Source organism: Enhydra lutris, unplaced genomic scaffold, assembly GCF_002288905.1.
Source record: "Enhydra lutris kenyoni isolate GAN:26980312 unplaced genomic scaffold, ASM228890v2 scaffoldscaffold35, whole genome shotgun sequence".
Classification (NCBI taxonomy): domain Eukaryota; kingdom Metazoa; phylum Chordata; class Mammalia; order Carnivora; family Mustelidae; genus Enhydra; species Enhydra lutris.
Window position 1 is genome coordinate 4,582,659 of NW_019154119.1, and position 13,731 is coordinate 4,596,389.

At 33.8% G+C, this 13,731-nt stretch overlaps 1 protein-coding gene across 3 annotated transcripts in view; it reads left to right on the top strand.

Moving 5' to 3' along the window:
- The window catches only part of LOC111154089 (ATPase family, AAA domain containing 2B), a 156,874-nt gene that overhangs the window by 96,974 nt on the left and 46,169 nt on the right, over window positions 1-13,731 (top strand). For all 3 annotated transcript variants that reach the window (XM_022513459.1, XM_022513458.1, XM_022513460.1), the window contains one exon: window positions 9,948-10,133. In XM_022513459.1, coding sequence (XP_022369167.1) covers window positions 9,948-10,133 — 186 coding nt within the window. The remainder of the gene's footprint in view (window positions 1-9,947; window positions 10,134-13,731) is intronic.

Consider the following 13,731-nt stretch of genomic DNA (forward strand, 5'->3'; position numbering starts at 1 on the left):
GTCTGTACTTGGAGCCTTACTGAAGGGAAAATGATAACCAATTTGAGATGTCAGGTTTTAAAATTAATGTAGAAAAATGATAGCAATTTAAACATTATATATATTTGTGTTAGTAGTCAGGTGTGTTTGTATATTTCATTTTCAACTGCTTTATGTTTGCTGGTTTGTGAAGTGCAAAGTTCTAGTGGGGCTATTTGTATTTCTTGAAGTTTTACTATATAACTATGAATTTAAGTGTGTCATGTTGGAACTAGAGGCTAGGGGAATAAGTTTTTTGAGCCAAGGGACCATGTCTTCACTATTTCTGTGTCTCTGACACAGTGTCTAGTTCATAGTAAGTGCTCATTAAATGTTTAATGTTTCTTACAAACAAATGAGAGGAATGTCACTTTCTACTTTGATATTTAGCCTACTTGGTCACTAGAGTAGTAACATTTAAGAGCATTGCACGTAACTTTTTTGGCTTTTTTTTCAGATACATTTTATAAACACTTAATACCTACATATATACTACTTAATTGAAAACCATTCTGTACCTTGTAGCAAGAAATATGTATTTTTTAAAAATAGTCAACAGCGTTGGTTTCATTTCTCTTTCACTTACAGCTGCCTGGGTATCAACATCTTAGTAGTACTTCACTAGTTAGAAAACCCTTTTTTTCCCAAAACCCATGGCTTAAATAAAAACCTATATACTAGTAATTTGTTCCAAGTTTTACACATTTAACTCATCCTAGCTGTATATATTTGTTCATATTTTTCCTTTTTAGTGACACAAAACTATTGTAGTTTGTATGCAAGTAAGAATTAATTACTCAGTACCATTAAAAATAAATCCAGGGGAGAGAGAATCTAAACAGACATTAACTGTGGAAGAAGAAATTGAGTATCAAAAAAGCACTAAATCCAGATAGTTTCATGGTTGAATTCTTTTAATCTTAAAGGATAAGATCATTGTAATGCTGAACTAAAATACAGAGAAAACCCTAAGACTGATCTCACTTAGGCAATGGTCATAAAGTAAATACTACAAATGGATTCTAGTAGCACATCAAAAGAGTAACATACCATTATTAAAGCATGCAAAATTGATTCATTTAGACATTGAGAGATATAAATATTGGAACACACACATTGAAGTTATAAATATTTGCCTGTGATATGGTTGTATATTTAGAAAATTTATAGGAGCTACTGAAAAATTACTGGGGACATTAAGAGAATTCTGTAAGATAGACACGTTCAGAGTTAATGTAAAATAGTTTTCAAGTTAGAAATATAATAGAAGAAATAGTCCCATTTAAAATAGCTATGAAGTTTACTTAGAAATTAAATGATTAATTCTCAGGGTCTAAAAGAAGAAAACTAAAAATTCACTGAACAGGACAGTTGAATAAGTAAAAAACATACTTTGTTTTTTAATTACTGTACTTAAAGGATGTACTCAATTTAAATTGCAAATTGATTAAAATATCAGCTACTTTGCTTATTGTTTGTAGCCTTGGAGAAATTGCTAACTTCTTTGAGATTTAGTTTTCTCATCTATGAAATGAAGTTAATAATGCTACATAAGGTGGTTGTAATTATTAAAATAAGCTCATCCAATAAGGATGGCATATAGTACCCAGTAGCTGTTAGCTGTCATTTTATTTATTACTACTCCTACAGCTTCTTTGCACAACTGAGAACTGGTAAGACTCAAAGTTGTGAGTTCTTTTTTAAATCAATGTATAAATTAAATGCGATCTCAAGTATAATATACCCACAGTTAAAAAAGAAAAGTTAGAAAAGGGCTTTGTGCTTCTAGAAAATAAACACGAGCAATGCCTGGGTGGCTCAGTTGGTTAAGCATCTGACCCTTGATTTCAGCTCATGTCGTGATCTCAGTGTTGTGCGATTGAACCCCACCCACATCAGGCTCTGTGCTTAGTGTGGAGTCTGCTTAAGATTCTCTTCTCTTTCTGGCCCTCCCCACTGCTTGTGCACATGCTCTCTCTCTCTCAAAAAAAAAAAAAAAAAAAAAAAAAAAAAGAAGGAGGAGCATAGCAAGGACAGTTCTAGAGGGAAAAAGATAGATTGAAGGGAGCCCTACCAGGTTTTTAAAAATGTAACAGAACATAGTAATAATATGTACCTGTGCAGGGACAGACAGACAAAGTATTAGAAGAGAGCGTGAACACTTAGGCCTGTGTAGAAATGAGAATTTAGTAGCTGATGATGATTAGAGTATGACAGTGGTGAGGATATGATGATAATAGTGATGACATTTGATATTATAGAATAGATGAATTATTTAATAAGTGGTCTTGGAAAACTGTCTGACTCTATGAGGGGAAAAAGAAAAGGAAACAAAACTGGATTTCCTACCTTTTTTTGTGGCCTCCAAATAAATTCTAGATTATCAATGAACTCTAAAAAGAGAATACACAAGGTCAATATATTTATTATCTTGAATATGAGGAAGTAGTTTCTAAGCAATGAACACAAGCCAGAAAACATAAAGATATGAATAAATTTTACTTTATGTAATTTAAATTACACATGGCAGAAATAATTGTTTTATAAAATTAATAGGCACAACCTGGCAAAAAAGTACATTTGTAACACACATGTCAAGGGTAAGTTTCCTAAATATACAAAAATACATTAAAATCAGTAAGAAATAATGACAGTGACAACCTAATATAAAAATTGGCAAAATATCATGCCATTTATAGGAAGAAAAGAATAGAAAAAGCAACCAGTAGAAGTTTGAAAAGATTCTTAGCCTCACTTATAGCTGAAGAAAATGCAAATTAAAGCAACAGGAGGGGCACCTGGGTGGCTCAGTGGATTAAGCCTCTGCCTTCGGCTCAGGTCATGATCTCAGGGTCCTGGGATCGAGCCCCAAGTCGGGCTCTCTGCTCAACAGGGAGCCTGCTTCCCTTCCTCTCTCTCTGCCTGCCTCTCTGCCTACCTGTGATCTTTGTCTGTCAAAGAAATAAATAAAATCTTAAAAAAAAAAAAAAAAGCAACAGGATACTATTTTGAAACAACTGTCTGGTTTATAAAAATAAAAAGCTTGGGGGTTCCTAGGTGGCTCAGTCAGTTAAGTATCTGCCTGTGGCTCAAGTTGTGATCTCAGGGTCCTGGGATTGAGCCCCACGTCAGGCTCCCTGCTCAGTGGGGAGCATGCTTCTCCCTTTCCCTCTGTAACTCCCCCTGCTTGTATGCTCTCTCTCTCTCTCTTTCTCCCTGACACAAATAATAAAATCTTTAAAAAAATTTAAAAAATGAAAAGATTGATGATGCCTGGTGATTTTGGAGTGTAGATTGGCACTGTTTTTTTTTTTTATTATTATTTTAATTACATACAACTTTTGGCCCAGGAATTTTACATTAAAGAATTTTTCCTAAAGATGTTTTAGTTGTAAATAGTCTCTGCTGGATGTACAAGGACATTTATCACATCATTGTATAGCATTGCCAAACTAAGTAAGACCAACAAACTAAATGTCCTTTAATGGGGATGGTCTATGATAAATTATGGTATATCCTTTTGTACTATGAAGCCATTAACAAGAAGGTGGTAAATTTACATAGGAGTATATGTGAAAGGAGATATTTATGAAAAAAGCAAGTTGTAAATCAGTTTATCAAAATATGATCTTAGTGTAAAAAAAACCTTAAAAAATTTATATCTGTGCTTATATATAAGTAGAAATTTTGTCCAAGAATAACCTAAAATACATAATAACTATTACTTTGGCTTGGGGGGAAGGAATATGGAGAGTTGGGGAATGAATATAACTTTGTCATTTTAGTTTACACTCTGCTGTACAGTTTGGATTTTTTTCTTTTTATATGTATACTTGACAGTATCAAGCAAACTAAAGATAAAATAACTTTGGAAGAGGATCATTTTCAGAGTGAGACGGTATTCTGTCTATAGTTGTTCTTTATGGTCATATGTGTATGTACATGGTCATAAATCCATTATTGACTTATATTAGGTGAGGACATACTTAGAAAGCATTGTAGTGAACTATATGTTGGTGTAGCTGGGATCCTAGGATTTTTTCTGCATTCTGCTGGGCATCATTGGGCTAAATTTGAATTCTGACTGTATACTCTTAGGTCTCTTTCTCATTTCTTGTCTTTTACTACTTTTTGTTGTGTTCTTGGAGAGGATGGAGAGAGGTGTCCTTTGGTAGTAGAAAAGGACAAAAACTTAACATTTATTGTTTTGGTTTATTACACTGCACTTAGTAGATATGACATCTCATCTTTGCTTTTGCCTCCAAGGTCCTCGGTTAGAGGTAGAGCTTATTTGTGAATGACTACACCTGATTTTCCAGTCTGCCCAGCGACTGAGTAGAATTTTGTAGATATGGTAGCTGAAACTGAACATTGGCCAGAGACCAGATAAACTGTCCTGGTTGATCCCTGATTATTTGTATCTTAAATACATATTTAAAGTTATTTTAAACTTGTAAAGATATTACTGTGTCTTCTAAAAAATCCGAAAGGAGACTATTACATTATAAATTTGAGGAATTTATTTTTCTTAGTTTGTGGAGCTATTAGTGGGTATAAGAAGGTATAAAATTCCTAGGAAAGAGAGCATACTAGTCAGGGGCTAAAATGCTGGAAAGAACAAAAACCTCTTCTCTCTCTTCCTTTTTTCTATATTCCCTTTCTTCCCTTTCCCCTTACTTTCTTGAGAGCTAGTCTTTCTGTAGGCAGTATTATCTCTAAATAAATGTGGTTTAGTCTGTGGCAAATTCTTCTTCTGTGCTTTTGCTCTTTTCCCCAGCCTCTAAGATACTTAATCTAAATTAAATTGGATTATTTAATAATGTGACAAAAACATGAAAGTTAATCTTAAAGGAAAGAAGTCTTAAATCACCTTTAAAGGGCTGTATTTATATATGTGATAAAATGGAACATAGGAAGAACCCAGTTTATATTTCTTCATACATGTTTAATTCTGTGTCTGTTTTGTAAAACCTATGCGCACACGTATATATATGAAAATCTTCCTTTTCTCCTTCATACCGCCTCACCTGATGATGAGTATTATAAATTGTGTGAAAACAGTAGAGGATTAGTGTCTACTATAGGGTTTTCTCATTGTTGATGAAGATTTAGTTAGTATTAATAGTTGTCTGGGAGTACTTATTAAAATTTCTGATTCCCTGGCTCTCCTCCCAGGGTTTCTGATTCCTTAAATTTAGGGTGAGCCCTGGGAATCTGCACTTTAAACCTGCATCTGGGTGTTACTATTCTAGGTCTTGAGTAGATCAGTGTTGTAGTTTGGCCAATCACTGGACACTAGGTATTTATTACAGAAAAATTGCCAGAGTTCATAAAGTGGTTCTGTGTGTGTGTGTGTGTGTGTGTGTCCCCGTATCTCTCTCTCTCTCTACCTACCTTCCTACCTGAGTGTTGTATAGTCTTCCAAAGGCTCTGGAAGGAAAATAGACAACCCTGGTGTAGCCTGGAAGATTTATGATTGTTCCATTAAATTCACAAGTAATTATTGAGCCCTACAATAAGTTTGGAGATGTTAGTAGCGACACTAAAAGACTTCCCTGTATTAACACCCTTAAAAAATTCATAGCTATGATTCTCCTTTTTTGACACCTTCAAATATATATATATTTTTTGCCTTTTTTATTATTTCTGCTGTTGATTTAGGAAAACCAGGATTGATGAGTGATTAATATTTTATCTTTTTCATTAATTCAGAAGTATGATTGAATTGATAAATTTATATATTATCTGTGAGAGAGTTTGGAGTTTGGATACTGTATGGTGTTTCAAATGGTCAGTAAGGATCTTTTTTTTTCTTTCTGTGAAAATATTAGTGTATTTCTTTTCCCAGGAAGAAATTGTATTTGGAAATGTTCAGGGGAAATCCTTTTTGGTTAACTAGCATGAAGGAATTTAGATACTTACCTATGTGTATCTTTGGATGCTCTTGTGTTTGTGCATAAGGGTTTCTGGATTTCTCCATAGCAGTCTGTGTATACTTTGGATACTCTTGTGTTTGTGCACATGGGTTTCTGTGTATTACTATAGCAACAATTTTCTTTTTCTTGAGTTGTAAACAAATTAAATTTTCCTAGTCCAGCGTTTATCACATCTACTGAAATTCTTGACGTTCTTAGGCAATGAAAATAACAAAAGGAATTTGAGTGATTTAATTTTCATAAATGTTTCTTTATATTACAATCATATAGAAACTCTAGTATATTTTATAACAGGCTGATTTTGTATGCTTATAAAGAAATCGAGCACTTTATTTCTTGAATCTTGATCCTAGACAGTGCCTCCTTTTCACAGAGATGCTTGATAAATCCTAAGTAAATAGAATATAAATGGAGTCAAGTGATATGATATGAAGTTATTTGTAATGCAGATACATTATTTATTATAATATTTTGTGATAGCATGGTATAAGGAATTAAATAAACTTAACAGTGCATTTTAATAGTGCTTTATAAAAAGCAAGAATATTTTAGCCTCCAAGATTTTTCTTTTACCTATGTTTTATAAATTATAGCAAAAGAGCAAGACAGATTCTAGAAATTTATTGATGACAAAAAGTTGTTTCCCCTCTCTCTTATATAGCCCCTTTTAGGAATGTGAGAGCTGTACTAGCTTGGAGCTTTCTGCTTCATTCACATTTGTATTTAAAAATTACTCTAGTTTCCCGTTTCTAAAGAAAGTGGCTTATTACGGGCTGTATGGTCTTAATTTTCAAAATACAGTAAATTTTCATGCACTACACAATTTAATTTGCTGGCTAAAATGCTGACTTTAAAGTTTAGCTTTTGAGGTGATAAGAACTCTTTCAAATATAGGTGCACTTTATGTAATTAGTGCCTCCTTATATGGATACTTTTAACTTCAATGGCCTGATTTTTCTCTTTCATATCTTTAATATTCAGAGGAAGTAGTTTGTGATTTTTTTTTTTTAATAAAGAAATTTTTAAAAAGTTACATAAGGGACCATGATGTCTGGGGCAAGAAGAGGCCAGAACGAAATAGAATATATTGTTTAAAGCATCAAAATGAACAGTTCACATACATTGGTGTTTGTTCATTTTATTTGTGCAAGAGTGCTGGTCATGTCAGAGGTATTTTGGAACGGTTGGTTCAGTAATTTGGCCTACTGTCTTTTTTTCTCTATAACAGTTTTTCTGTTTTCTACTACACCTTGCACATCCACCAATCCAAGACACCCTATAGGTGAGTATTTTTCTAGTTATCAAATGGCATCACTTGTTCCCAAGACAGTTGCCGCTTCACTAAAACTAGGCTTTATTTTTCTACTCTGAATCTGGTTAAATAATTTCACAGAGTGTATCTTATTCCACAACTTTAAAAGTTACCAGCAAACTGCTGAAGAACGGTTTTTACATTATGGAAAAATCACGATAGAATTAAACTTTTTTTCTGAATTTTTAAATACTGTTTTTAGACTATTCTTTTCGAATTTTCATTATAAAAAGCTGGAGAATTAGAACAGGTTGGCTGTGTATTTAAAGAAAATATGAAAGTTTAAATATTCTGAGGTTACATGGGGTAAGAAATTAAAAGTAACACTTGTTTTATTAGTGCTTTTGAAGTTTTCTAGAAATTAAGGATGTTTTTGCTGTAAAGGTTTAGGAGAGGAATTTTGAAAATAGCCCCTGGGTATTGATACTGCATGTAGTTGGATTAATTATAAAATCAGGTAATTATACATTCATGGACCAGAAAGCCTAAGCCTTTTTAATTTTCTGTATTTGTCTTAGGCTTTTTTCTTCCTGGCTTTTTCCCCCTTTAGGTTTTAAAATACAATTTTTAAAAGTTCTACTGATAAAGATACTTTCCTAAAGTCTTTGGAAATAAGTTCAATAGGATATCGTGTTCACTTTGTTAATTTGGGGAGAATTGGATGAAAAGAGGAAAGAAATAGAAAAAAAAAAAAAAAACAACCCCAAACCCCTCAACTCCTTTAGAGTTGGTGATGCTTTTGTTTCTAGTTCAGCCTTGCAAATGAGTTTAAAACACCTATAGTACTGCATTATTTAACTTCTGGCTCTGTAAAGTTTTTTTTATCATTTAACCTTCTTCTGTTGCTTTGCCCTTATTTTTTGGTACTTATAGCAGCTAGATGTTCTCAACACATATTTCTAGAAAATCTAACCTACAAGTATTAGAATGAAAGGCTACATTTTATATTTTTTAAAGGCATGTTTTCTCATTTCTCCTTGGGCATGTGGTAACTTGCATGGCTGAATTAGGTGGTTAGTTTTGTGAGGTTTTTCAGTAAGCTGTATAGCTCATTAGTCTTTTCCATGTAATCACACTTTTTTCCCTGCTGACTCTCCCTAGTTTTACCAGCACAGAATGGGAATTGGAAAGACAAAAGGCGTTGGTCACTGTCTTACACATACCATCCCTGATTTGGGTGGCATGTAACAATTTTTTTTTGTGGGGGGGATTAAATGCCTCACTTGCCTTTGTGCTCCTGTGTGGTTCCTTCCTTTTGCCAATATTTATGCTTGTTTTTCTCTTATGAATCTTCTACAAGAACTTTGGAAAACAATAATCCTTGGATTTTCAAGATCCAGGATAAGAGGGTGCGTGTTTGCAGAAAAGGTCAAAATTTGAGAGTCCTGGAGTTGTACTGTACAACTGTTCTGGATTGGTGGATATGCAAATATTAAAGGAAGGGAAGGAGCAAATATTACTTTTGATGTGAGTGATCATAACATCTACATTTCCAATTTGGGGGAAAATTTTATTTCAGCATCTTCCATCTGGTTTATTAAATTGGCAGTACATTTTATTTTACACAGAATGTTTAAGCTTTATAAAATGTAGCATTTGAAAAATTCATGCAAGTGGTAGGGTTACTCATTAAAGAAAAATAATCATTTTGATTCTTAGGAATGTTTCTGATAGTCCTGATCATTCGGAATATTAGATAAAAAAAATACTAGATAATTATTTCCGTATCTTGCACTTTACATAGGTCAATTGAAGCGTGTTTAAAATAAGGCAAAGTAGTAGAGAATTTTAGAAATAGAATTCTGAAATTGAAGAAAGATATTTACATTTATTCTTTCACTTGTAAAAAGTATTGAAGAGATGCCATATTAACCCACCAGAATTTGTTGATGGACTATTGAGCTGTTGTTGATACATATGTAAAGGGCAGTAGTTCTGCTTGGCAGCTTACTAATAGCCAACCTGGTCCTTATTGGCGTATGTTGGCCGAGTGCGACTGAAGCTCCGGTTAGGACTCTCTTTAACACCCGAGGAAACTTTAGTTTGTATTTTCTGACAATGGGAGTGTCTCAGAGCTTTTTGCTAATTTATTTACTGCTCTTTAGCGATGTGAAGGTATTTTGTGACTACTTTATGGAGGATTGAATTAAGGTAATAGGAGGTAAACAAGTGGTTCAGCAGGTAGTTCATTAATTTTAAGCTCTAGGGTGGTACATTGTGGTAAAAATGTTTTAATTCATATATTTAGTGATTTTAGGGAATGTGCACAAACATGGAAACTATGTCTTCCTTCTCTTCTTTGTGCTTACTGATACATCATTCTGACATGGGTGACATAGAGGTGCATGTTTATCTCTTTATTTGCAGCATATTTATACTGGTGTTTTGCTTTATTATCTTTACTTAATAAGTGGAGCAATTTGATACCTTTATGCTATCAATAAATACTGAATAGGAATAACAAAATGGCAAAAAACCCACACCCCTTCTTTTTTTAGGTGGGGCAAGGGTAGATAGAAGCTATTATGTGAGACTTGTATATCACATCTTGAAAGGCTTAAATATTTGAGCTGAGAATAATTGCAGTAACAGGCCTGACATTTCATGTATTTGGGGGTTGCTGAGTAAACTTTAGAATAATATCAATTTGAATTTTTAATGCCAGTTCTTTCCTTAATTAGATTTTTCGTGAAGCTCGAAGAACAGTACCTAGTATTGTTTACATGCCTCACATTGGTGATTGGTGGGAAGCTGTCAGTGAAACTGTGAGAGCTACTTTTCTGACATTGCTACAAGATATACCATCATTTTCACCTATATTTTTATTGTCTACCTCTGAAACCATGTACAGTGAACTTCCTGAAGAGGTAAGAACTGATTAAATATTTACCTTATCGTTTCAAAATAGTTGATCTTATAAATTGGACACGTTTAATTTATTTAATAAATTTAACTTATTTAACAAAATAAATACTGTTTAGATTCATGCTTTGGTTATACCAATTATTAGCTCTGTGATTTAAGAAAGTTAATGATTTAAGTTTCACTCTCTTTTTTGGGACTAATGATAGATTTGTCACTGTTACTGTGAAGATTGAGATAATTTATGTTTAGACTAGAGCCCAACATATGTATGATATGTACTATAAAGGCTGAAGCTGTATAACAGTTAGTTCCATTACAATTAGCCTTCTTGTTCTTACTGTCTGGTAGATTGTTTGCTGGGACTCGACCTTTCAGTTCTTTCCTTGGTAGCATTATTGTTAATTTGACTGTTAATTCTGCTGTGTGTAGTTTTCAAATCTGGTATTTAGTTTTTGAGTTCAAAGCCAACTCATATTTAATGTATTAGAATCAAAGGTAAAATCACAGAAAAAAATAGTCAACTTGTGAATGAAACTGATTTTTAAAAAATTGTGTTTTTAATACCCTAAGCTTACTAGGTCTTGAAATGATCACCTTTAGAAATGCTTAGAAGTATTTTGTCTTGGTGACACAGTTTATATGAAAGCTCTGCATGTTTTAAATGCTATAATGTAAACCTTGATTATGTAGAATTTTATGATTAAGATACCTGTTTACTGAGGTCTTTTTGTTTAGCACTTGTTAGCTGTCTTGCTGATTTTGTAAGTAAATATATTAAATTTAGAATAATTGATTTTTGGTTATTCAGAATATGATATTCTTTTTTTTTTTTTAAGATTTTATTTATTTATTTGACACAGAGAGAGAGAGATCACAAGCAGGCAGAGAGAGAGGGGGAAACAGGCTCCCCGCTGAGCAGAGAGCCCGATGTAGGGGCTCGATCCTAGGACCCTGAGATCATGACCTGAGCCGAAGGCAAAGGCTTAACCCTCTGAGCCACCCAGGCGCCCCCTGATATTCTTAATTAAGACCATTAATCACAATTTTTTTTATCATAGGGGCCAATAAAGTTTAGTAGAATGCTATATGTAGTAAGAGTCAGAAAAATGAAGTTGTACCAACTTAATAGTCTTTCAATTTTAGATAAACTTTTGAACCTATAATAGCCTCAGTTGCCTCATCTATAAAATGTGGGTAACAGACAGACTTCTTGGTGTGAGATGGTATATGTGAATTTATGTTGGAAACCACAGAGCTATAAAATGCTTGGTATTATAAAGTAGGTATTTACTTGAAATTGATTTAAATGGATTGAACCTGGACATAACCTAGAAGCCACTTTTAAAAATTAGATCCTCACTGTGAAGTAGTTTCATTATAATTTTCTAAGAGATAAAGAAAATTTGGGATAATTGAGGGGTCTTCTTAGGAATATATAATTACGTGTTCTTTTCCTTATATTGTCTGAAAAATCTGTAAGTAAAGGTTTTATGAACCCATTTTTTTGATACAGCAATTTTGCCTACTCCTATTTTCTGTTCACATATCGATTTCATTGTTGGTTTAGTTCTTTTTTTTTTTTTTAAACTAAGCTCCATGCCCAGTGTGAAGCCCAAAATAGGGCTTGAACTCACTACCCTGAGATCAAGACCTGAGCTGAATTCAAGAGTTAGACGCTCAACTGGCTGAGCCACCCAGGCCTACCCGTTGGTTTAGTTTTTTAAAGTTAATATTATATCATACAGATTTTCAGTATTGCCATATTATTGTCATAATTTTTAATGAATTCAACTTACTCATTATTTGTTTACTAGTGCCCTTAATTAGTAGCTAAAATATTAAAGAGTTATTAACATCGAATCCTGAAATTTCAACTCTTTTTTCCCATTTGTTTTCTCTGTTCTTTGCCATTATTAACCAAGTAGCTAGTAAAGCTATCATGGATATTCACATTTGTGGGGAGAAGATTATGAGAATTCTTAGACTACTCATTACATAACATGTTTTATACTTACTGTTCTTTGGAAATCCTTCGCTGCCCCTAAGACTTTGATTTAAATTTTAGCTTTGCTATTAGAATGCTTGCTTTTGAGATGACAAACTGAGATCGTAGTGAATAATAGGTAGCACATGTTGGTAAATGTTTGTTGAATAAGTGAAAAGCATAGAGTGTTGCAGACTAAGTAACTGTAGATTAGCAAAGTGCCTGATCTGTAGAACAGACAGTGTGTGGCAAAAAACCCAAGTGATTCTAAAAGCAGGAAACTGCCAGTTACTAGAGTGCCTTTAAGAAAGTACAGCGGGGGAAAAAATAGTGGAACAGAGAATTATAGGGGAAGGGAGGGAAAACCGAATGGGAAGGTCATTAGAGAGGGTGAAAAACCATGAGAGACTCAAGTATAGGAAACAAACAGGTTTGCTGGAGGGGAGGTGAGTGGGGGGTGGGGTAATGGGGTGATGGACATTAAGGAGGCATGTGATGTGACGAGCACTGGGTGTTACATGCAACTGATAAATTATTAAACTCTTTATCTGAGGGGCGCCTGGGTGGCTCAGTGGGTTAAGCCTCTGCCTTCGGCTCAGGTCATGATCTCAGGGTACTGGGATCGAGTCTTGCATCGGGCTCTCTGTGCAGTGGGGAGCCTGCTTTCCCCTCTCTCTCTGTCTGCCTCTCTGCCTACTTGCAATCTCTCTCTCTGTGTCAAATAAATAAAATCTTAAAAATAAAATAAACTCTTTATCTGAAACTAATGGTGTACTATACATTGGTTAATTGAGTTTAAATAATAAATACAGTGGATAATTTAAAAGTAAAATACAGATTTTAACCTGTCAAGTAGGCAAATATAAAAAGCAGTTGAATAAATCTCTCAAGGGCAGTCTGAGTAACAGATTTAAATATGTACACATATTTTGGCTCAGCAATACCATTTGTAGGGGTTTATCTGAAGAGTTTTTCACAGACTAACACAAAGATGCAGTGCAGACCACACACAAAAAATATAAAATATCATAGCCTTTATTCATCTATTGGAAACTGTCATATTGGAGAGAATTGGCTAAATTATAAATTTCTTCCATGAAACACGATGAAACCTTTAAAATATTGATGTAGAAAATAATGTCATGAGGTCCTGGCTCAGTTGGTAGAGCATGTGACTCTTGATCACAAGGTTGTGAATTTGAGCCCCATGTTGGGTGTAGAGATTACTTAAAAATAAAATCTTAGGGGCTTCTGGGTGGCTCAGTGGGTTAAAGCCTCTGCCTTCAGCTTGGGTCATGATCCCAGTGTCCTGGGATTGAGCCCCACATCGGGCTCTCTGCTCAGCGGGGAGCCTGCTTCTTCCTCTCTCTCTCTCTGCCTGCCTCTGCCTACTTGTGATCTCTGTTTGTCAAATAAATAAATAAAATCTTAAAAAAAAAATCTTAAAAAAAAGTCATGAAAAGATGTTGTGAATACATTGTTAAAAAATACAGGTAATCAGGATGTATAGTATTATCCAAATTTATATGGAAATAACTATATAGTAGTTGTATAGTTTTATATATTTAAATAAAGCTATTTATATATATAATTATTAACAAGTGTCAATAGTAATT